Below are 25,262 nucleotides of genomic sequence, written 5' to 3' on the forward strand. Positions count from 1 at the left end.
GACCACGCAGGTGTTGGCCCAGTTGCGAACATCCATGTGCATGCCCCGCCACACGAATTTGGACGACATCAACCGTTGCGAGGCCTTCATGCCAGGGTGCGACAACCCGTGGATGGCGTCAAAAACTTTTCGGCGCCAGGCGTCCGGGACAATAGGGCGAGGATCTCCTACGGAGACGTCGCAGAGTAGCGTAGTGCCTGCGGCATGGAATTTGACGTCGGCCGCTTGGAGGCTAGAGGGGTTGGTTCTGTAAGATTGGACCTCCGGATCCGAGGCTTGATCCGCAGCCATGAGGGTATAGTCGATGCCGAGCTGGACTGCATGCACGGTCGAGCGAGAGAGGCAATCCGTCACCAGGTTGTCTTTACCGGACACATGCTGAATGTCAGTGGTGAATTCTGAGATATTCGTCAACTGACGTTGTTGCCGAGCTGACCACGGTTCGGCGGTCTTGGCCATAGCTAATGTTAGTGGCTTATGGTCCACAAAAGCCGTGAACGGACGTCCCTCTAGCAAGAACCGGAAATGGCGGATGGCTAGAAAAAGGGCCAGCAACTCCCGGTCGAACGTGTTGTACTTTCGTTCGTTTCGCCGTAGTTGACGGCTGAAAAACGCCAGCGGTTGCCACGTCCCCGGCACCCACTGTTCCTGCACTGCGCCGATGGCGTAGTCTGACGCGTCGGTGGTAGGGGCAATGGTGGCGCCTGGCAGCGGGTGTGGCAGCATGGTTGCGTTGGCTAAAGCGCCTTTTGTGTCGACGAATGCCCGGTCCATGTCGACCGTCCAGCTGATCGGACCCTTGCCGGACTTGCCCTTGAGGGCCTTGTACAGGGGCTGCATGAGCAGAGCTGCATTAGGGACGAACCGGTGATAAAAATTGACCATCCCGAGGAACTCCTGCAGGGCCTTGACGGTCTGCGGGCGCGGGAACGAAGTAACTGCCTCCGCCTTCGTTTGCAGGGGAATTGCGCCGTCTGATGTGATGCGATGGCCTAAAAAATCAATCTGCTGCAGGCCGAACTGGCACTTGGCCGGGTTGATGATCAAGCCGTGCTGACTGAGGCGACTAAAGAGGGTGCGCAAATGGCAGATGTGCTCCTCTTTATTAGGGCTGGCGATGAGGATGTCGTCGATGTAGACGAATAGAAACTTGAGGTCCCGAAGCACGGAGTCCATCAAGCGCTGGAAAGCCTGTGCAGCGTTCTTCAATCCAAACGGCATCCGCAGAAATTCAAACAGGCCGAATGGGGTGATGACTGCAGTTTTCGGGACGTCTTGCGGGTGTACGGGGACCTGGTGGTAGCGACGGACAAGGTCGACTTTGGAAAAAATGGTATTTCCCGCCAAATGTGCAGAGAAATCCTGAATATGAGGGATCGGGTACCGATCAGGAGTAGTAGCGTTGTTCAGGCGTCGGTAGTCGCCACCATCCGCCGCCAGGTTTCGGAACAATGTGGAGAGGCGAAGACCAGGGACTGTTCGACCGGCGAATAACCCCTAGCCGCTCCATCGTGTTGAACTCCGCTCTTGCAGCCACGAGCTTGCCCGGTTCGAGGCGCCGGGCCCGTGCGTAGACCGGGGAGCCAGTAGTAGTGATGTGGTGTTCGACACTATGCTTCGTGGCCGTGGAAGAAAAAGTGGGTCTGGTCAGGTCTGGGAAATCTCCGAGGAGGCGAGTGAAGTCATCCGGAGGTGGGGACGCGCAGGAGACAGTGCGCGCCACGGTGTTACCACGGTAGCACGGGATGGAGTGAAAAGTGGCCGCATTGATCAACCGGCGGTGCCGTACATCCACCAGGAGGCTGTTGGCGCACAAAAAATCCGCCCCGAGGATGGCTCGAGAGACTTTGGCCGTGATGAAATCCCAGTAAAACCACTGGCCGCCGAAGCACACCTGGACCCGCCGGCTTCCGAAGGTCCGAATGGCCCCACCATTAGCCGCCTGGAGGGAGGGGCCGTGCCCCCCAACTTGTAGATCAAGATTTGACCTGGGTAGGATGCTACACTGCGCCCTGGTGTCGCAAAGGAAACGTCGACCAGATAGGGAGTCGTTGATGAAGAGGAGTTTTCCCGAATTACCGATTGCCATCGCAGCCACGGGGCACTCCTTATACTCGGTCCTCTTTCGACAGGGTGGCTGCTGTTTTTTTTTGAGCGAAAAGCTGCAGGGAAGGCGGCAGCATCTTGCTTTCGCGCCATAACGGGCGTGGTAGAAGCACAACCCCGCAGGTTGAGGGGCTGGAGTGGCGTCTGTGGGGGATGGGCGCCTCGTGGCAGCGCAGTACTGCTGTGTCACCGCGAAGATCTTGTCCACATCGGCGGCCAGCTCTGCGCAGTCGGTGACTTCCGACCTGGCTAGGGCAGCCTGCACTTGCTCCGGTAGCTGGCTGAGGAATAGCCCCCTGAAGAGGAAGCATTCCGGTTCGGAGCCCAGGAGCATTTGGCTCATGAGCTCGGACAGCTTGGAGTCCCCGAGGCCGGGCATATTGAGCAGCCGGCGCGCGCGCTCCGACTTCGTGAGCCCGAAGACCTGTAACAACCGCGCCTTTATCGTATCATACTTGCGATCTTCTGGTGGATTACCAAGCAGGCTGATGATCCGCGAGGCTGTGGCGCTGTCAAGGGCGGAGACCACGTGATAGTAACGGGTCTGATCCACAATGATGTTCCTGATGGCGAACTGGGCTTCAGCTTGGATGAACCACGTGCTGGCTGTTGCTCCCAGAACTGTGGTAGCTTCAAAGCAACGGCGTTCGATTCCATGTTCAGTAACTTCTGCGAAAACTGTTCGCAAAAGTCAGGGTCACCAATGTAGGAATGTCTAGTTCCTATCCAAAAGACTGAGGTCTACTCAGGCGATCAAATAAACGAGATTTAATGAAAAGTAACAGAGTTTAACAGATAAGTACAGGAGAACATCGAATATACGTCTAGTCAGTTTGGAGGCTCCACGAGGACTGCTAGGGCGGTCCCGTGGCTGACGTCATCATGTTTTTCCCGCCGGTGGGGGATCACGTGATGAACGGCATGATGTCATCGTGTTTGCCCGCGCTATTAAAGTGATCGCGCTCTGTACATGTAAACAGTGAAAACAAAGGTACAGACTCAGGCTGTAGCCAACATATTATTAAAGGGAATTATATACAATTGATTGGAGTCCCTTAGTGGCTCCGCCACAGGTTAATCAATTTTATCCCTCAACCAACATCACTAAATGTTGGCCAGGACATCGGAGAGAACTCCCCTGCACTTCTTCAAATACTGTCATGGAATCTTTTACATCCACCTGAACAGGAGACATGGCTTTGGTTTAACATCTCGTTTGAGAGATGGCACCTCCAACAATGCAGCACTCTCTCAGTACAGCCTAGATTATGTGCTGAAGTCTCTGGAGTGGGGCTTGAACCCTCTGCCTTCTGACTCAGGGGCGAGAGCTGACACATGTAACTTGCTGCGTGGCACTGGCTGATTTCTCTTCTGCAGTGTTAGGCCCTTGATTTTCTGTTAGCATTATTTTAACACCATTCTTCTTCTTAGGCGGTCCCTCGGAACCGAGGATGACTTGCTTCCACACTAAAAATGAGTATTCAGATGACTGATGAGTCCAGTGCGGGACCTGCGGGACCTACAGTTTCTGTCACAGGTGGGGCAGACGGTGGTTGAAGGGGCGGGTGGGTGGGGTGCTTGGGTTGACGTGCGCTCCTTCCGCTGTTTGCGCTTGGCTTCCGCTTGCTCCCGGCGAAGAGACTCGAGGTGTTCTGCACCTTCCCGGATGCTTCTCCTCTACTTTGTGCGGTCTTGGGCCAAGGATTCCCAGGTGTCGGCGGGGATGTTGCACTTTTTCAAGGAGGCTTTGAGGGTGTCCTTGAAGTGTTTCCTCTGCCCAAATGGGGCTCTCTTGCCATGTCAGAGCTCTGAGTAGAGCACTTGTTTTGGAGTCTCGTATCGGGCATGTGGATGATGTGGCCCGTCCATCGGAGCTGATCGAGCGTGGTCAAAGCTTCGATGTTGGGGATGTTGGCCTGAGCGAGAACACTGACGTTGGTGCGCCTATCCTGCCAATGGATTGGCAGGATCTTGTGGAGTCAGCGTTGGTGGTACCTCTCCAGTGCTTTGAGGTGCCTGCTGTACATGGTCCATGCCTCTGAAGCATACAGGAGGGTGGGTATCACTACTGTTCTGTAGACCAGGAGCTTGGTGCTGGGTTTGAGGTCCTGGTCTTCAAACACTCACTTCCTCAGGCGACCGAAGGCTGCACTGGCACACTGAAGGCGGTGTTGGACTTCGTCATCGACGTCTGCCCTTGTTGATAGTAGGCTCCCGAGGTATGGAAAGTGGTCCACGTTGCCCGAGGCCTCGTCATGGATTTTGATAATCGGGGAGCAGTACTGTTTGGTGGGGGTAGGTTGGTAGAGCACCTTTGTCTTACAGATGTTTAGTGTAAGGCCCATGCTCTTGTACGCTTTGGCGAAGGTGTTGACGATGGTTTGGAGTTTGACCTCAGAGTGTGCGCAGACGCAAGCGTCATCTACATACTGTAATTCGATGACAGAGGATGGGACGACCTTGGATCTGGACTGGAGGCAACGGAGGTTGAACAGTTTCCCGTTTGTTCTGTAGATTAGCTCCACTCCAGCGGGGAGCTTACTGACGGTGAGATGGAGCATTGCAGCAAGGAAGATTGAGAAGAGCGTTGGTGCGATGACACAGCCTTGCTTGACCCCGGTCCGTACGTGAATTGGGCCTGTGGTGGATCTGTTGGTCAGGATCACGGCTTGCATGTCGTCGTGAAGCAGGCGGAGGATGGTCACAAACTTTTGAGGGCAGCCGAATTTGAGGAGGACACTCCATAATCCCTCACGGTTGATGGTGTCGAAGGCCTTTGTGAGGTCAAAGAAGGCCATGTACAGCGGTTGGTGCTGTTCCCTGCATTTCTCTTGTAATTGACGCGCGGTGCAGATCATGTCCATTGCGCCCCTTAGTGGGCGGAATCCGCATTGTGACTCTGGGAGGAGTTCTTCAGCCACTGGGAGAAGGCGATTGAGGAGGATTCTTGCGATGACTTGTCCGCAATCGGACTTGTCACCTTTCTTGAAGATGGTCATGATTACGGTGTGTCGTGAGATCCCCTGGCATGCTCTCCTCTGGCATGAGTTCATGTATTCGCGCCAGTAGTGCTTCTCCGCCATGTTTTAACGCCTCGGCGGGGATTCCATCTGCTCCTGAGGCCTTGTTGTTCTTCAGTTGTTGGATGGCCGTTTCAACCTCACGCCGGGCTGGGGTTGTGCTGAAATGGTGGCGGGTAGAATGCTGCGGGATGGAGTTGAGGACACTTGTGTCGAAGACAGAGTCTCGGTTAAGGAGCTCTTTGAAGAGCTCCTTCCAGCGGGCACTGACTGCCTCTCTATCCTTGATGAGTACCTCTCCGTTCTTGGCCCGCAGTGGGATAGGACCTTGGGTGCTTGGGCTGTAGGTGGTCTTGACTGCGCTAAAGAATCCACGCATGTCGTGGTTGTCGGCTAGCTGCTGGATCTCCTGCGCTTTCTCCACCCACCATCTGTTCCTTAGGTCGCGAGTTTTTTATTGGACCTCGGCCTTCAGGCGTCTGTAGAGCTGCTTTCTTGCTCTCAAGTTCTGTTGCTGTTTCCAGATCAGGAATGCCTTGCGCTTGCGGCTTATTAGCCAAGAGGGCGCTAACGGGGCGTAAAACAACTAGTACCCTGGCGCGGTGCCGCCCACGCCTCCCACGAAATTTAGTGTGAGGTTAGCGGCGGCGATAACCAGTAACACCCCGCGGTGCTGCACCACCGGCCATGATGTCATCGCTGTGTGCAGCGCCCCGCTCACGTCCTGGCCACGATCTCGGGAGCGCCCCCTGACTTACCGCCGGACGCTATGTCTGACGGGGTCAGGGAGGCCTACCTGCGGCCGGGGTGGCTCAATTTAAAGGCGAGGTGCGGGGTGGCCATTTTTGTTGCTGGCCGCCTGCCAGCACCTGCCTGCGCTCACGTCCCCGGACTCCTGAAACGCCCCGCCCCCCCGCAGAGTGCCGGCTGCACTCAGAGCCCAGCACTTCTCTTGAGTGCTGGGCTCTCTTGCTGGCACTCCCGATCCCCAGGGGCCCCTCCTCTTTAAGAAGGGGAGGAAGGCCTGCAATACCGTGGCGCGCTGCGGCATGTAGCGCCGCGATATTGACTCGCAGCGCCCCAAGTGGGATGTGGGGCACTTCCAGTAGCGCCCCATTTCCCTCTTGGGGCGCAACCACTCAATTTCTGGCACGGGGGCGCTAAAAGAAGCCCCCCCGGCATTGATTTTCCTGCGGCATTGCTTCTGTTGCCGACGCTGCTTTGGGGCTATGTTGATGGAGATGACAGAGCGAATTAGGTGGTGGTGTGTCCAGCAATCGTCAGTTCCTGTCATGGCGCGGGTAATGCGGACATCCTTGCGGTCCCTCGCTTGGACAATGATGTAGTCCAGCAGATGCCAGTGCTTGGAGCGAGTGTGTTGCCATGAAGCCTTGCAGTTGTCTCTCTGACGGAACAAGGTGTTGGTTCTGACAAGACCATGTTCTAAGCATTTCGACAGGAGAAGGGTACCGTTGGAGTTGGCTTTCCCTACCCCCTCTCTGCCGATCACACCTCCCTGGAGGTCTGTGTCCTTTCCAACTCTGGCGTTAAAGTTGGCAAGCAGGATCAGCTTGTTGCCCGTTGGGACTCGGGACGGGGATTGTTCGAGGCTGGAGTAGAATTCCCCTTTGGTCTCCCCTGTGGCTTCCAGTGTTGGGGCGTACGCACTGATGACCGTAGCGCACTGGTTCCGGGCTAGGGTGAGCCGTAGCGTCACGAGGCGTTCGTTTATTCCACAAGGGGAGTCTCTGAGACGTTCAACTGGCTCATTTTTTATGGCGAAGCCGACCCCATGGAGGCGGCGTTCTTCTTCAGGTTTGCCTTTCCAGAAGAAGATGTAACCACCGCCTTGCTCCTTGAGCTGGCCTTCCCCTGCATGCCGGGCCTCGCTTAGGGCGGCGATGTCTATGTCGAAACGTCTGAGCTCCCGGGCAATGATAGCAGTATGGCGTTACGGTCTCGCTGTTAGAATAATACTGAGCAGAAAATCTCGGCCTTAGCATCAACCTAGAGGGGAATTCCTTGCTGAATGGAATATTATTGAAATGCTTGTTGCCCATGTTTGGCTATTGGGTGATGAGCACTTTGAGAAAGATGCAGCAACTGTGCAGCATTCTGCAGCAAGTTGGACCTCCGAGCAGCTCATCCAGCAAAGTCACAAACCTGCTAAATCTTGCTTCTCCAGTGAGTTTAGTGCCAGACCATACTGGTTACAAGTGAGTGACTAGAATGTCCGCCTTCAGTTTGTTCCGTCGAAAGGTGATGCGCTCAGGGCAGTAGCCTGTTGGGACAGAGGGCCTCTTCAGTCAAGACAATTATTTGTTTTCATTGGAACCGAGACTTTAGGAAAACCAAATGTCAAACAATTGACAAATTGGTAATGAAGAGTATCTTGCCATCATGTCAGAACCTGATGAGAAATTTGAGTTTAGTGTGCTCTCCTGGGTTCCTTTTGTGCTATTTTCAATACATGTGTACATATTTTACATTACTTCTAAGTCAGGATGGTGTGTGACTTGGAGGTGGTGGTGCTCCCATGCGCCTGCAGCCCTTGTCCTTCTAGGTGGAAAAGGTCGCGGGTTTGGGAGGTGCTGTCAAAGCAGCCTTGGCGAGTTGCTGCAGTGCATCTTGTAGATGGTGCACACTTGGTGGTGGATGGGGTGCCAATCAAGCAGGCTGCTTTGTCCTGGATGGTGTCAAGCTTCTTAAGTGTTGTTGGAGCTGCACTCATCCAGGCAAGTGGAGAGTATTCCATCACACTCCTTACTTGTGCCTTGTAGATGGTGGAAAGGCTTTGGGGAGTCAGGAGGTGAGACACTCGCCGCAGAATTCCCAGCCTCTGACCTGCTCTTGTTGCCATAGTATTTATGTGGCTGGTCCAGGTAAGTTTCTGGTCAATAGTGACCCCCAGGATGTTGATGGTGGGGGATTCGGTGATGGTAATGCCATTGAATGTCAAGGGGTGGTGGTTAGACTCTCGCTTGTTGGAGATGGTCATTCCCTGGCACTTCTGTGGCGCGAATGTTACCTGCCGCTAGCCGGAACGTCGTCCAGGTCTTGTTGCATGCGGGGATGGACTGCTTCATTATCTGAGGAGTTGTGAATGACGCTGAGCACTGTGCAGTCATCAGCAAACATCCCCATTTCTGACCTTATGTTGGAGGGAAGGTCATTGATGAAGCAGCTGAAGATGGTTGGGTCTAGGACACTGCCCTGAGGAACTCCTGCAGCGTCGTCCTGGGGCTGTGATGATTGACCTCCAACCACCACAACCATCTTCCTTTGTGCTAGGTATGACTCCAGCCAGTGGAGAGTTTTCCCCCGATTCCCATTGACTTCAGTTTTACTGGGGCTCCTTGATGCCACACTCGGTCAAATGATGCCTTGATGTCAAGGGCAGTCACTCTCACCTCACCTCTGGAATTCAGCTCCTTTGTCCGTGTTTGGACCAAGGCTGTAATGAGGTCGGGAGCTGAGTGGCTCCCACTTACCCGCATTAAATTGCATCTGCTGTGTGTCTGTCCATTTCACCAGTCTGTCTGTCCTCCTGAAGTCTGCTATGATCCTCCTTACTATTTACTATGTTGCCAAGTTTTGTATCATCCTCAAACTTCAAAATTAGACTTCCTATACTCAAATACAGGTCATTTATAGACAGGCTGATGGAATGGGCGGACACACGGCAGATGAAATTCAATGCAGAGAAGTGTGAGGTGATACATTTTGGTAGGAAGAATGAGGAGAGATCAGACACACTAAATGGTACAATTTTAAAGGGGGTGCAAGAACAGAGAGACCTGGGGTCGCTTGTGCACAAATATTTGAAGGTGGCAGGGCAGGTTAACAAAGCAGTTTATAAAGCATATGGGATCCTGGGCTTTATAAATAGAGACATAGAGTACCAAAGCCAGAAAGTTATGCTAAAGCTATATAGAACAAAGGCAGACGTCAATGACGAAGTCCAACACCGCCTTCAGTGTGCCAGTGCAGCCTTCGGTCGCCTGAGGAAGAGAGTGTTTGAAGACCAGGACCTCAAACCCAGCACCAAGCTTATGGTCTACAGAACAGTAGTGATACCCACCCTCCTGTATGCTTCAGAGACATGGACCATGTACAGCAGGCACCTCAAAGCACTGGAGAGGTACCACCAACACTGCCTCCGCAAGATCCTGCAAATCCATTGACAGGATAGGCACACCAATGTCAGTGTTCTCGCTCAGGCCAACATCCCCAGCATCGAAGCTTTGACCATGCTCGATCAGCTCCGATGGACGGGCCACATCGTCCACATGCCCGATATGAGTCTCCCAAAGCAAGCGCTCTACTCGGAGCTCCGACATGGCAAGAGAGCCCCAGGTGGACAGAGGAAACGCTTCAAGGACACCCTCAAAGCCTCCTTGAAAAAGTGCAACATTCCCACCGACACATGGGAATCCCTGGCCCAAGACCACACATAGTGGAGGAGAAGCATCCGGGAAGGCGCTGAACACCTCGAGTCTCTTCAGCGGGAGCAAGCGCAAACAGTGGAAGGAGCACACGTCAACCCAAGTACCCCACCCACCCACCCCACCCCTTCAACCACCATCTGCCCCACCTGTGACAGAGACTGTAGGTCCCGCACTGGACTCATCAGTCACCTGAGAACTCATTTTTAGTGTGTAAGCAAGTCATCCTCGGTTCCGAGGGACTGCCTAAGAAGAAAAGATATAGAACACTAGTTCGGCCCCAGCTGGCATATTGTGTCCAATTCTGGGCACCGCACTTTAGGAAGGATGTGAAGGCTTTGGAGAGGGTGCAGAAAAGATTTACTAGAATTGGTCCAGGGATGAGGGATTAAAGTTATGTGGATGGAGCTGGGGTTGTTCTCCTTGGAGCAGAGAAGGCTAAGAGGAGATTTGATAGAGGTGTTTAAAATCATGAAGGGTTTAGATAGTGTAAATAAAGAGAAACTGTTTGCAATGGCTGAATGGCACAGATTTAAGGTGATTGGAAAAAGAACCAGAGGCGACATGGGAAAAAACTTTTACGCAACGAGTGGCTAGGTGGAGAGCATCGCGATCCCGAGCAACCACATCTGCAGTAAGTGTCTGCAACTCGAGGAACTTTGGCTCAGAATTGTTGAGCTGGTGTACGAGCTGCAGACATTGTGATGCATCAGGGAGGGGGAGAGTTACCTGAACACTTTGTTCCAGGAGGCAGTCACACCCTTTAGGTTAAGCAGTACTTTAGAATTCGTCAGTGGTCAGGGACAGGAGGGTGTGACTGCAAGTCAGGAAGGTATGGGGACCCAGGATGTAGTGATGGAGGAGCCTCAGCCCTGGACCTTGTCCAACAGGTACGAGGTACTTTCTACCTGTATGGATGAGGAAAAGGACTGCAGGGAGAATGGGCAAACTGACCATGGCACTGTGGTACAGGGGGCCATCCAAGTGGCGGGAGAAGGAAGGAATCTTGCAGTGCCAGGGTTAAGGATATCTGCTCGTGGCTGGAGAAGAACTTGCAGTGGGAGGGGGAGGATCCAGTTGTTGTGGTCCATGTAGGAACCAACGACATAGGTAGAACTAACAATGAGGTTCTGCTGAGGGAGTTTGAGGAGCTAGGGTCAAAATTAATAAGCAGAACCACAAGGGTAATAATCTCTGGATTACTACCTGAGCTACGTGCAAATTGGCATAGGGTCAAGCGTTAGAGAGTTAAATGCATGGCTCAGAGGGGTGTGGGAAAAAGGGGTTTCAATTCATGGGGCACTGACACCAGTACTGGGGAAAGAGGGAGCTGTTCCGTCAGGACGGGCTCCACTTAAACTGGGCTGGGACCAGTGTCCTGGCGAATCGAATAACTAGGGCTGTAGATAGGGCTTCAAACTAAAAAAGGGGGGGGGGAGGGGTCAGGTGAGGGGAAAGTTAGAAATCTAAAGAGAAATGTCAAGGCAATAGAGCAGTGTAGCGATTTGGGTAATAATAAGCAGAGTGTGACAGGAAGGGCCAGAGAGTTTAACGGTAGCAGTGCAGAAGATAATAAGGTCAAAGCAGGGAATAATGGTAAACATTTTTAAATTAAAGGCACTTTATCTGAATGCACGAAGCATTCGTAACAAGATAGACGAACCAGTGGCACAAATAGAGATAAATGGGTTTGATCTAATAGCCATTACAGAGACATGGTTGCAAGGTGGCCAAGGTTGGGAACTAAATGTTCCAAGGTATTTGACGTTTCGAAAAGACAGGCAGATTGGAAAAGGAGGAGGAGTAGCCCTGATAATAAAGGATGACATAAGGACAGTAGCAAGAAAGGATCTCGGCTCGGAAGATCAGGAAGTAGAATCAGTATAGGTGGAGATGAGGAATAACAAGGGGCAGAAAACACTGGTAGGATTGGTATATAGGCCCCCTAACAGTAGCTGTACCGTTGGACAGAATATTAATCAAGAAATAGTAGGAGCTTTCAACAAAGGTAATGCAATAATCTTGGGGGACTTTAATCTTCATATAAACTGGACAAATCAAATTGACAAAGGTAATCTGGAGGACGAGTTCATGGAATGCATTCGGGACAGTTTCCTAGAACAATATGTCATGGAACTAAGCAGGGAACAGGCTATTTTAGATCTTGTACTGTGTAATGAGACAGGGTTAATTAGCAATCTCATAGTAAAGGATCCTCTGGGGCATAATATGATAGAATTTCACGTTAATTTTGAGAGTGACTTGCCTAAGTCCGAAACTAGAGTCTTAAACTTAAATAAAGCCAATTACATAGGTATGAGGGGTGAGTTGGCTAAGGTAGATTGGAAAAATAGTTTGGCATAAAAATAAAACAAAAGTGACTCACCCGTGGCTAACGAGGGAAATTAGGGATAGCATAAGATCCAAGGAGAGGACATATAAATTGGCCAGAAAAAGCAGTAATCCAGAGGATTGGGAGCAGTTTAGGATTCAACAAAGGAGGACAAAGGGATTAATTAAGAAAGGGAAAATAGAATATGAGAGTAAGCTTGCAGGGAACATAAAAACTGACTGTAAAAGCTTTTATAGATATGTGAAGAGAAAAAGATTGGTGAAGTCAAGCGTAGGTCCCTTGCAGTCAGAATCAGGGGAATTTATAATGGGGAACAAAGAAATGGCAGACCAAATGGCATACATATTTTGGTTCTGTCTTCACAAAGGAGGATACCAATAACCTCCCAGAGATGTCGGGGAACATAGGGTCTGATGAAAGGGAGGAACTGAAAGAAATCAGTATTTGTAGGGAAATGGTGTTAAGGAAATTGATGAGATTGAAGGCTGATAAATCCCCAGGGCCTGATAATCTACATCCTAGGGTACTTAAGGAAGTGGCCCTAGAAATAGTAGATGCATTGCTGATCATCTTCCAACATTCGATGGAATCTGGAACAGTACCCATGGATTGGAGGGTAGCTAGTGTTACCCCACTATTCAAAAAAGGTGGTAGAGAGAAAACGGGGAATTATAGACCGGTAAGCCTGACATCAGCAGTGGGGAAAATGCTAGAGTCCATTATAAAAGATGTGACAGGGTCGGACAAAGTCAACATGGATTTACAAAAGGTAAATCGTGCTTGACTAACCTACTGGAATTTTTTGAGGGTGTAACTAGTAAAATAGATAAGGGAGAGCCAGTGGATGTGGTGTATTTGGACTTTCAGAAGGCTTTCGATAAGGTCCCACATAAGAGATTAGTGTGTAAAGTTAAGGCACATGGGATTGGGGGCAAGGTATTGACTTGGATAGAGAACTGGTTGGCAGATAGAAAGCAAAGAGTTGGAATAAACAGGTCTTTTTCCGAGTGGCAGGCAGTGACTAGTGGGGTACCGCAGGGATCGGTCCTTGGACCCCAGCTATTCACAATATATATTAATGATCTAGACAAGGGAACTAGTTGTAATATCTCCAAATTTGCAGACGACACAAAGCTGGGTGGGCGTGTGTGCTGTGAGGAGGATGCCGAGAAACTACAGGATGATTTGGACAGGTTGGGTGATTGGGTAGAAGCATGGCAGATGCAATATAACGTGGATAAATGTGAGGTTATCCACTTTGGTGGCAAAAACAGGAAGGCAGATTATTATCTGAATGGCAATAGATTGGGAGAAGGGGAAGTGCAATGAGACCTGGGTGTCCTTGTGCACCAGTCGCTGAAGGTAAGCATGCAGGTGCAGCAGGCGGTTAAGAAGGCAAATGGTATGTTGACCTTCATAGCGAGAGGGTTTGAGTACAGGAACAAGGATGTCTTGCTGCAGTTGTACAGGGCCTTGGTGAGACCACATCTTGAGTATTGTCTGCAGTTTTGGTCGCCTTATCTGAGGAAGGATATTCTTGCCATGGAAGGAATTCAGCGAAGATTCACCAGGCTGATACCTGGGATGGCAGGAATGACGTATGAGGAGAGATTGGGACGATTGGGCTTGTACTCGCTGGAGTTTAGAAAAATGAGAGGGGATCTCATTGAAACTTATAAAATTCTGGCAGGACTGGACAGACTAGATGCAGGGAGGATGTTCCCGATGGTCGGGGAGTCCAGAACCAGAGGTCACAGTCTAAGGATAAGGGGTAAGCCTTTTAGGACAGACATGAGGAGGAATTTCTTCACCCAGAGAGTGGTGAACCTGTGGAATTCTCTACCACAGAAGGCAGTAGAGGCCAATACATTAAATATATTCAAGAAGGAGTTGGCTATATTTCTTAAGGCTAAAGGGATCAAGGGGTATGGGGAGAAAGCAGGGACCGGGTACTGAACTTGGATGATCAACCATGATCTCATTGAATGGCGGAGCAGGCTCGAGGGGCCGAATGGCCTATTCCTGCTCCTATCTTCTATGTTTCTATAGATTAAAAGGTATGGCGGTAGATAAGCAGTGGCTAGCATTTAAAGAAATATTTCATAATTCTCAACAAAAATACATTCCATTGAGAAACAAAAACTCCATGGGAAAAGTGATTAACCGTGGCTAACTAAAGAAGTTAAGGATAGCATTAGATTGAAAGAAGCTTATAATGTTGCAAAGAATAATAGTAAGCCTGAGGATTGGGAGAGTTTCGGAATCCAGCAAAGGATGACCAAAAAATTGATAAAAAGGGAAAAAATAGAATATGAGAGAAAACTAGCAAGAAATATAAAAGCAGATTGTAAGAGCTCCTACAAGTATGTAAAAAGGAAGAGAATAGCAAAAGTAAACATTGGTCCCTTAGAGGCTGAGACAGGAGAAATTATTATGGGGAATAAGGAAATGGCAGAAACGCTAAACAAATATTTTGTATCTGTCTTCACAGTAGAAGACACAAAAAGCATACCAAAAATGGTGGGGAACCAAGGGTCTAATGAGGGTGAGGAACTTAACGTAATTAAGATAAGTAGAGAAAAAGTACTAGAGAAACTAATGGGACTAAAAGCCGACAAATTCCCATGACCTGATGGCTTATATCCTAGGGTTCTAAAAGAGGTGGCTGAAGAGATAGTGGATGCATTGGTTTTGATCTGCCAAAATTCCCTAGATTCTAGAATGGTCCCAGTGGATTGGAAGGTCGCAAATGCAACGCCGCTATTCAAGAAAGGAGGGAGAGAAAAAACAGGGAACTACAGGCCAGTTAGCCTGACATCAGTCGTCGGGAAAATGCTGGAATACAATATTAAGAAAGTGATAACAAGGCACTTAGAAAATCATAACATGATTAGGCAGAGTCAACATGGTTTTATGAAAGGGACATCGTGTTTGACAAATTTATTAGAGTTTTTTGAGGATGGAACTAGCAGGGTAGATAAAGGGGAACCAGTGGATGTAGTATATTTGGATTTCCAAAAAGCATTCGATAAGGTGCCACATAAAAGGTTATTACACAAGATTGGGGCTCATGGGGTTGGGGGTAATACAGTAGCATGGACAAAGGATTGGTTAATGGACAGAAAACAGAGTAGGGATAAACAGATCTTTTTCAGGTTGGCAGGCTGTAACTAGTGGGGTGCCGCAAAGATCAGTGTTGGGGCCTCAGTTATTTACAAACTATATTAATGATGAAGGGACCGAGTGTAATGTATCCAAGTTTGCTGATGATACAAAGCTAAGTGGGGCAATAAGCTGTGAGGAGGACACAAAGGGATATAGATAGACTAAGTGAGTGGGCAGTAAGGTGGCAGATGGAGTATAATGTAGGGAAATGTGAGGTTATTCACTTTGGTAGGAAGAATAGAAAAACAGAATATTTTTTAAATGGTGAGAAACTTTCAAATGTTGGTGTTCAAATAGATTTGGGTGTCCTCGTGCAAGAAACACAGAAAGCTAGCATGCAGGTACAGCATGCTGAGAGGTTGTTTCCCTTGGCTGGAGTGTCTAGAACTAGGGGTCATAGTCTCAGGAGAAGGGGTTGGCCATTTCAGACTGAGATGAGGAGGAATTTCTTCACTCAGAGGGTTGTGAATCTTTGGAATTCTCTGCCCCAGAGGGCTGTGGATGCTGAGTCTTTGAGTATATTCAAGGCTGAGATCGATAGATTTTTGGACTCATGGGGAATCAAGGAATTTGGAGATCAGGCGGGAAAGTGGAGTTGAGGTCGATGATCAGCCATGATCTTATTGAATGGCGGAGCAGGCTCGAGGGGCCGTATGGCCTACTACTGCTCTTATTTCTTATGTTTTGGAATGCACTACTTGATAGGGTGGTGAATACAGATTCAATAGTATCCTTCAAAAGGGAATTGGATAAATACTTGAAGGAGAACAAATTGCAGGGACATGGGGAAAGAGCGGGGGAGTGGGACTGACTGGATTGCTCTTCGACAGAGCCAGCGCAGACTCGATGGGTCGAATGGCCTCCTTCTGTGCTGTACTGTTCTAGGAGTCTATGAACAAGAAAAACAATGGTTCTAATACCAACCCTTGAGGGACCCCACTACATACTTCTCTACTAGTCAGAAAAACATCCATTCACCACTGCTCTTTGCTCCTGCCCATTAGTCAGTTATGCACCCAAGTTACCACCATCCCTTTAAACGCATGTGTATCTATTTTCTGAATAAGTCTAGTATGTCGTACTCTGAAAAAACGTTTATCCTGCACATATAAAGCTCCCCAACCTTGTTATCGTTCGGCTGGTGTGTGTTGAAGCTGTTTTACAGTAAATAGTTTTTATATTGCTAATCATAAAATTGCATTAGTTTTATAATTCAGTGTTCTTGCTATGACCTTCTGCAGGCGAAGAAGCCTGCCTGAAAGTGAGAATGTGGCCCCAATATTTAAGGGGAGGCGGAGAGGGAGCGGTGGGGGGAGGAGTTCTGGACAGGAAATCCAGAAGAACGGGTTTTCCTGGATGTCCTACGGATGTTAACTGCAGGACATCTTTTAATTTTTTTTTACTGGTATTCCCAGGCGGGAAAGCCTATGGCACAAGGTCACAGCCAAGCAGCAGAGAGCAGGTAGGGAGGGAGGGAGAGATCACGGTGGGGAAGGGCAGAGACCGGGGTCAGTGGAAGGAGGGATCGTGGGGTGGGGGGTGCTGGTGGAGAGAGCGTGGGGGGTGGGGGGAGATCGCAGGACATCGACGATCGTGGAGCTGGAAGCAGGTAAGCTTGTTGGTCCGGGGGGGATCACTCCTGCTCCTCCTGGCCCACAAGCATTACTGTAAAGGCAGTTACCTTATGGATCCAACCCTGTTCGCCTCCTTTTACCTGCCGGGATTCCCGAGGCCTGGGAAACCCTCCTACTGAGAGTGGATTGGTTGCCTGTCCCACCTCCGTTAAAACCGGAAATGGGCGGGTTGGGGTTGTGTTTGAAATTTTTCACATTTTATCTTCTCACCTGTCCTTCAGGGTTAAAGTAACCTCCTGTGATACGGCAGAATAAGCAAAAGATCTCCTGATAGTGAGGGTGTAAATTGTCTTCAGGAGCAATTTCCCTGGTTATTTCCCCACCTTGGACTAATAGCAATCTATATGTGAAGATTGAAATTCTTTCAAAGTAAACAGGGAAGACTACCTGTGTATTTAAAAATAAAGTGTCTCAGTGAGTTCATCCAATGTATAACAGAACAGGACGCACCAGAAAAATCCCAGAAGGTTTCCCGGTGTGTGCTGATCTGTGCTAGAGTGGCAGTAGAGGGGGAGGGAAATCACTATAGGTTTCCACGAGCGTTTGCTATTCAGTGGTCCCTGCTGGAAATGTGCATGTATGAACAGCAACTGAGGATCAGATCAGGCTCTGTTGTGATGCCCCAGGTGTTGAATAGCTCGCCAACACTATGGCAACATTTGTACATGAGTAGTGGCCGCTTGGTTGACTGTAAGAGCAGCTGGTACTTGTGGAACCATATCCCAGGAAGGAGTCAAGACCTTCATGAATGAGGAGGGGAGTAATTAGTAACGGGGTTGCAAGGAGAGTAAGGTACCAAACCTGAATTTGAGAAGCATGTTTTTTAAAGTGCATGTTGGTAAGCTAACTAAACTGCAAATCTGTAGAGTCTCAATTCATAGTGAGATGTTAGAGAATTGATTTGTGTGCACAACGCAACGTGAGAGAGAAAGCAAGTGCAGCCAATACTCGAACAACATTCATTGTCAGGGACCTCTATAATGCTGCTGGTTACTGTGACGTATGGCTCCCAGAGATTTAGGGTGGACTTTACTCTGAACACAGGTAGCAAAGTATTGCTTGTGGTAAATCCATTGCTGCAGATTCTTTATTATTTTACTCTTCTCACAGTAACTCCCACATGTGAATATTTAAATGTTTGTGTGCTCCTGACAGTGCACTACATTTCTTTAGACAAATGTGGAGAGCGAGCTGGCTAAATTGGCCCTGGACTTCTGCGGGGTTCTCCCAATCTCCTGCTGGAGAACCCCCGAGGAAATTCCAGGTCAGTATGTCCAAGCAGTATGGGAGGGTAGGTTTAAGCTTCTGCAATCTGCTAGTGCATCTTCTGCTGCATGACTGCAGTTCCCAGGGTGAGGCAGGTTATGTGCTTTCTCTGCTATATCCCACCCCCTCTCTGTCTGCAATGTTGCTGTGTCTGTTTCAGCTCGACTATGCTCTTGAGATTGCTGTTTTCTCTGTTCTATACCACACACCCTCTTTGTCCAGGCTGTTTCTGTGTTCCTCTCAGCTCTCCTACAGTCCCTGCTACTGTTGCTTTGTCTTTCTTGTTTTTCGTGTGTAACAAAACAAACCTTTTATAAGTCCCCGGCCAGCACGTGTTCACTACAACACTATCAAGAGAGTCGGCGATGCCACAGTAAGAGTATAATGATTCAGGAGGAGCAGTTGGTTCTCCAGAAACCCCTGGCGCAGGCGGGCGAGTGCCAAATGATGATGTTTCTGGCAAAGGGAAGGGGGGGGCATACAACATTAACACATGGTCATTATCATTATAGACTCCAATCTCACTACTGAGTTGTGGACTTCTTAGTATTTGTGCAGGTTCTTATATAAACTGAAGCCTGCTGATTTCCCACCTTGCCTATCTTTACTTCTTCTTAGGCAGTCCCTCGGAACCGAGGATGACTTGCTTCCACACTTAAAATGAGTTCTCAGGTGACTGATGAGACCAATGCGGGACTTACAGTCTCAGGTGGGGCAGACGGTGGTTGAAGGAGCAGGTGGGTGGGGTGCTTGGGTTGATGTGCGCTCCTTCCGCTGCTTGCGCTTGGCTTCCCGGCAAAGAGACTCGAGGTATTCAGTGCCTTCCTGGATGCTTCTCCTCCACTTTGTGCGGTCTTGGGCCAGGGATTCCCAGGTGTCAGTGGGGATGTTGCACTTTTTCAAGGAGGCTTTGAGAGTGTCCTTGAAGCGTTTCCTCTGCCCACCTGGGGCTCTCTTGCCGTGTCGGAGCTCCGAGTAGAGCGCTTGCTTTGGGAGTCTCGTATCGGGCATGTGGACAATGTGGGCCGCCCATCAGAGCTGATCGAGCGTGGTCAAAGCTTCGATGCTGGCCTGAACAAGAACACTGACTTGGTGCGCCTATCCTGCCAATGGATTTGCAGGATCTTGCGGAGGCAGTGTTGGTGGTACCTCTCCAGTGCTTTGAGGTGCCTGCTGTACATGGTCCATGTCTCTGAAGCATACACGAGGGCGGGTATCACTACTGCTCTGTAGACCATGAGCTTGGTGCTGGGTTTGAGGTCCTGGTCTTCAAACACTCTCTTCCTCAGGCGACCGAAGGCTGCACTGGCACACTGAAGGCGGTGTTGGACTTCGTCATTAACGTCTGCCCTTGTCGACAGTAGGCGCCCGAGGTATGGAAAGTGGTCCACGTTGTCCAAGGCCTTGTCGTGGATTTTGATCATCGGGGAGCAGTACTGTGTGGCGGGGGCAGGTTGGTAGAGGACCTTTGTCTTATGGATGTTTAGTGTAAGGCCCATGCTCTCGTATGCTTCAGTGAAGGTGTTGACAATGGTTTTGAGTTCAACCTCAGAGTGTGCGCAGACGCAAGCGTCGTCTGCATACTGTAATTCGATGACAGAGGATGTGACATAGAACATAGAAAAATAGGAGCAGGAGTAGGCCATTCGGTCCTTCAAGCCTGCTCCGCCATTCAATTTGATTATGGCTGATCCTCTATCTCAATACCATATTCCCGCTCCCTCCCCATATCCCTTGATGCCTTTTGCGTTTAGAAATCTATCTATCTCCTTCTTAAATATATTCAGTGACTTGGCCTCCACAGCCTTCTGTGGTAGAGAATTCCAAAGATTCACCACCCTCTGAGTGATTTTTTGAAGAAATTTCTCCTCATCTCAGTCCTAAACGTCCTACCCCGTATCCTGAGACTGTGACCCTTCGTTTTCGACCCCTCCAGCCAGGGGAAACATCCTCCCTGCATCCAGTCTGTCTAGTCCTGTCAGAATTTTATACGTTTCAATGAGATCCCCTCTCATTCTTCTAAACTCTAGTGAATACAGGCCTAGTCGACCCAATCTCTCCTCATACAACAGTCCTGCCATCCCAGGAATCAGTCTGGTGAACCTCCGCTGCACTCCCTCCATGGCAAGTATATCCTTTCTTAGGTAAGGAGACCAAAACTGCACACAGTACTCCAGGTGTAGTCTGACCAAGGCCCTGTATAACTGTTGTAAGACATCCTTGCTCCTGTACTCAAATCCTCTTGCAATGAAGGCCAACATACCATTTGCCTTCCTAACTGCTTGCTGCACCTGCATGTTTGCTTTCAGTGACTGGTGTACAAGGACATCCAGGTCCCTCTGTACATCAACATTTCCCAATCTATCACCATTTAAATAATACTCTGTTTTTCCTACCGAAGTGGATAACTTCACATTTATCCATGTTATACTGCATCTGCCATGTATTTGCCCACTCACTCAACTTGTCTAAATCGCCTTGAAGCCTCTTTGCATCCTCCTCACAACTCACAATCCCACCTAGTTTTGTGTCGTCAGCAAACTTGGAAATATTACATTTGGTTCCCTCATCCAAATCATTGATGTATATTGTGAATAGCTGGGGCCCAAGCACTGATCCCTGCGGTACCCCACTAGTCACCGCCTGCCACCCCGAAAAAGACCCATTTATTCCTACTCTCTGTTTTCTGTCTGTTAACCAATTTTCAATCCATGCCAGTATATTACCCCCAATCCCATGTGCTTTAATTTTGCACACTAACCTCTTATGTGGAACTTTATCAAAGGCCTTCTGAAAATCCAAATACACCACATCCACTGGTTCTCCCTTATCTATTCTACCAGTTACATCCTCAAAAAAACTCCAATAGGTTTGTCAAACACAATTTCCCTTTCATAAATCCATGTTGACTTTGTCTAATCCCGTTGATATTTTCTAAGTGTCCTGTTATCACATCGTTTATAATAGACTCTAGCATTTTCCCTACTACTGATGTTAGTTCCCTGTTTTCTCTCCCCCTCCTTTTTTAGATAGTGGGGTTACATTTGCCACCCTCCAATCTGCAGGAACTGTTCCATAATTCATAGAATTTTGGAAGATGACAACCAATGTATCCACTATTTCCATGGCTACCTCTTTTAGTACTCTGGGATGCAGATTATCAGACCCTGGGGATTTATCAGCTTGGATCTGGATTGGAGGTGACAGAGGTTGAACAATTTCCCGTTTGTTCGGTAGGTTAGCTCCACTCCAGCGGGGAGCTTACTGAGGGTGAGATGGAGCATTGCAGTCAAGAAGATCGAGAAGAGCGTTGGTGTGATGACACAGCCTTGCTTGACCCCGGTCTGTACGTGAATTGGGTCTGTGGTGGATCCGTTGGTCAGGATCACGGCTTGCATGTCGTTGTAAAGCAGGCGGAGGATGGTAACAAACTTTTGAGGGCAGCCGAATTTGAGGAGGATATTCCATAATCCCTCATGGTTGACAGTGTCGAAGGCCTTTGTGAGGTCAAAGAAAGCCATGTACAGCGGCTGGTGCTGTTCCCTGTATTTTCTTGCAGTTGACACGTGGTGAAGATCATGTCCACTGTGTCCCTTAGTGGGTGGAATCTGCATTGCAACTCAGGGAGGAGCTCTTCAGCCACTGGGAGAAGGCGATCGAGGAGGATTCTTGCGATGACTTTCCCTGTGGCAGACAGCAGGGAGACTCCTCTGTAATTACCGCATTCAGACTTGTCACCTTTCTTGAAGATGGTCACGATTACGGCATCTCTGAGATCCCCTGGCATGCTCTCCTCCTTCCAAATAAGAGAAATGAGTTCATGTATTCGCGCCAATAGTGCTTCTCCGCCATGCTTCTCCAACCTGAAGAAGAACGCCGCCAGTGAGTCAGAGACACAGAGTGTCCACAGCGCCTGGTCTGCACTCAAGGCCTCCATAATCAGCACCTGTGAAGAGATGCTTGGTCACTAGACCAGGAAACACCAAGACTGGTTCGATGAGAACAACCAGGAGATCCAGGAGCTAATAAGCCGCAAGCGCAAGGCATTCCTGATCTGGAAACGGCAACAGAACTCGAGAGCAAGAAAGCAGCTCTACAGACGCCTGAAGGCCGAGGTCCAACAAAAAACTCGCGACCTAAAGAACAGATGGTGGGTGGAGAACGCACAGGAGATCCAGCAGCTAGCCAACAACCACGACGTGCATAGATTCTTTAGCGCAGTCAAGACCACCTACGGCCCAAGCACCCAAGGTCCTACCCCACTGCGGGCCAAGAATGGAGAGGTACTCATCAAGGACAGAGAGGCAGTCAGTGCCCGCTGGAAGGAGCACTCCAAAGATCTCCTTAACCGAGACTCTGTCTTCGACGCAAGTGTCCTCAGCTCCATCCCGCAGCATGCTACCCGCCACCACCTCGGCACAACCCCAGCCTGGCATGAGATTGAAAAGGCCATCCGACAACTGAAGAACAACAAGGCCTCAGGAGCAGATGGAATCCCCGCCGAGGCGCTATCTTTACTAGCATTTGTCCATAGCTGTCAATCAAACAGAGCAATCAGAATGGTCACGTGACGAAGCTGACTCAAAAGTCCCATTCGTTTTTATTAATGTAGAGATAGACTTGTTGTGGGGACTGGGTGGTGCAGTGGGTTAGACATTGGCTTTTCTAGGATTTGGGGTTAGATTCAGCCCAGTCTATTGGATGAAACTCCACTGATGATGGCTTTCTGCATGAAAGTGTTGGCAGCCTCAGTCCAGTTCCCAGTGAGCATTGCCCTACAGCACAAAATCTCCCCTTAAACTCAGCAACAATTGGCAATCTCATTTAGGGAGGCACAGGATGATGGGTTTGGGAAATGTTAGTGATACACAGGTATAGTAACTTCTGTGATTAGAGGTAAGGAACGTTGTTGGGCCAGAGTATCACAGAATCACAGAATCACAGAAACCCCACAGTGCAGATAGAGGCCATTTCGGCCCATCGAGCCTGCACCGACACATATCCCACCCGATCCCCGTAACCCCTACACCAACACATATCCCACCCTATCTCTGTAACCCCATGTATTTAATCCCCCTAACACTAAGGGTCAATTTATCATAGCCAATCAACCTAACCCGCACATCTTTGGACTGTGGGAGGAAACCGGAGCACCCGGAGGAAACCCACGCAAACACGGGGAGAGGGAGCTTTACTCTGCATATGACCATCATATACCTGACCGAGGATCAGTTAATGCTGACACTGGGTACCTTGCTCCAGTACTAAAATCTCTCACCATTAGTCTCAAAACAAATCATACAATGCAGAGATATAGGCATATGGTGGATTGTTGTGAGGTATGTTTGAGGTCATTGCTGAGGTAGCAACAATGCTGTTCATAGTCGGGGACTTTACTCCTCTGCACTTATGTAATTCAAAAGTCTTGGTCATTGATGCTCTTGTAAATGCTGTTCAGGCAGTTCATGAAGATAAGTACAAGCTTTAAAATAGTATAGTAGTAATGCTGCTATGGATTCCAAAGAACAAAATCCAGGCTATTGATGTATTGCCCAAGAGTTGTAAGAATTTAATTTGTTCTCGTTTGTTGCAGGTCAGAGCGGTGCTGGTAACAACTGGGCCAAAGGTCACTACACTGAAGGTGCTGAACTGGTTGACTCTGTTCTGGATGTGGTGAGGAAGGAGGCTGAGAGCTGTGATTGTCTCCAGGGCTTTCAGCTCACCCACTCACTGGGTGGTGGTACTGGTGCTGGCATGGGAACACTCCTCATCAGCAAGATCCGTGAAGAATACCCTGACAGAATCATGAATACTTTTAGTATTGTGCCCTCACCAAAAGTATCAGACACTGTAGTAGAGCCTTATAATGCCACTCTGTCTGTCCACCAGCTTGTGGAGAACACTGATGAGACCTACTGTATTGATAATGAGGCTCTTTATGACATCTGTTTCCGTACCCTCAAGCTGACCACTCCTACTTATGGTGACCTGAACCACCTTGTGTCAGCCACCATGAGTGGTGTAACAACCTGTCTGCGTTTCCCTGGTCAACTGAATGCTGACCTCCGTAAATTGGCAGTGAACATGGTCCCCTTCCCCCGTCTGCACTTTTTTGTGCCAGGTTTTACTCCTCTGACCAGCCGTGGTAGCCAGCAGTACCGCGCTCTCACAGTACCCGAGCTCACCCAACAGATGTTTGACGCCAAGAACATGATGGCTGCCTGTGACCCTCGGCACGGCCGCTACCTGACCGTTGCTGCTGTTTTCAGAGGCCGTATGTCCATGAAAGAGGTGGATGAGCAGATGCTGAATGTACAGAATAAAAACAGTACCTATTTTGTTGAATGGATTCCCAACAATGTTAAGACAGCTGTCTGTGACATCCCACCTCGAGGCCTCAAAATGTCTGCCACCTTCATTGGCAATACAACAGCCATTCAGGAGCTGTTTAAGCGCATCTCTGAGCAGTTTACTGCCATGTTCCGGAGGAAAGCCTTCTTGCATTGGTACACTGGTGAGGGTATGGAAGAGACTGAATTTACTGAGGCTGAGAGTAACATGAATGACCTGGTATCGGAGTACCAGCAATACCAGGATGCCACATCTGGAGAGGAGGCTGAGGAAGAAGAATTAGGCGGAGAAGAAAATTAAGCTATATATTATGTATTATCTACAAAGCTTCAGATGTGCATTTCCTCTATTGCCATTCTGCACTTTCTTGTTTTGATATCAAATGCTACTTTTTAAGGGAATAAATTAAAATAATTGCAATGCAGTTTTGTTTGGAGTGTTGTTTTCAAAGTTTGAACCCAAAGTATATTATCTAATGAGGGATCCTCAACCCCCAGACAGATAGTGATCCGTGGCCAAATTGAACATCTAAAAAATGTACGGTAGCTAAGTGAAGATATTTTAGTTATATAACAATCGGTACAGGCATAGAGAAACAAGATAGATGAACCTTGAAATTAATCCAAAAATTTTAATGAGATATATACAGATACAGAATAATTAGAAAAATTAGCGGCAAGCGTTTCTCCAGTCTACAAAACCTTACTCCCTGTTGTCACACGTTTCCATTATAAATTCCCATAACCACATTTATAATGGAAATTGCGGATGTAAACTCATCACCTGCAATTGCATAATCTGGCCACTGGGTGACTTTCCCCACAAGCCATTCAAAATACTTTCTAAACATTTGTCATGAACATGTGTGATCCACTTTTTTTCCTCAATAGCTGAAATTTCTATGTCCAAAATAACAGTTTAT

The 25,262-nt window shown here is 48.9% G+C and overlaps 1 protein-coding gene across 2 annotated transcripts in view; it reads left to right on the forward strand.

Moving 5' to 3' along the window:
* LOC147101918 (tubulin beta-4B chain-like) overlaps window positions 1–24,764 on the forward strand; it is a 78,827-nt gene extending 54,063 nt beyond the window's left edge. For both annotated transcript variants that reach the window (XM_085965947.1, XM_085965948.1), the window contains one exon: window positions 23,583–24,764. In XM_085965947.1, the coding sequence (XP_085822073.1) occupies window positions 23,583–24,640 (1,058 nt within the window). In that variant the 3' untranslated portion in view covers window positions 24,641–24,764. The remainder of the gene's footprint in view (window positions 1–23,582) is intronic.
* Window positions 24,765–25,262: the final 498 nt, after the last annotated feature.

The sequence above is a fragment of the Somniosus microcephalus genome, chromosome 23 (assembly GCF_052327205.1).
Source record: "Somniosus microcephalus isolate GS21.2 chromosome 23, FLI_Smic_1.0, whole genome shotgun sequence".
Taxonomy (NCBI): domain Eukaryota; kingdom Metazoa; phylum Chordata; class Chondrichthyes; order Squaliformes; family Somniosidae; genus Somniosus; species Somniosus microcephalus.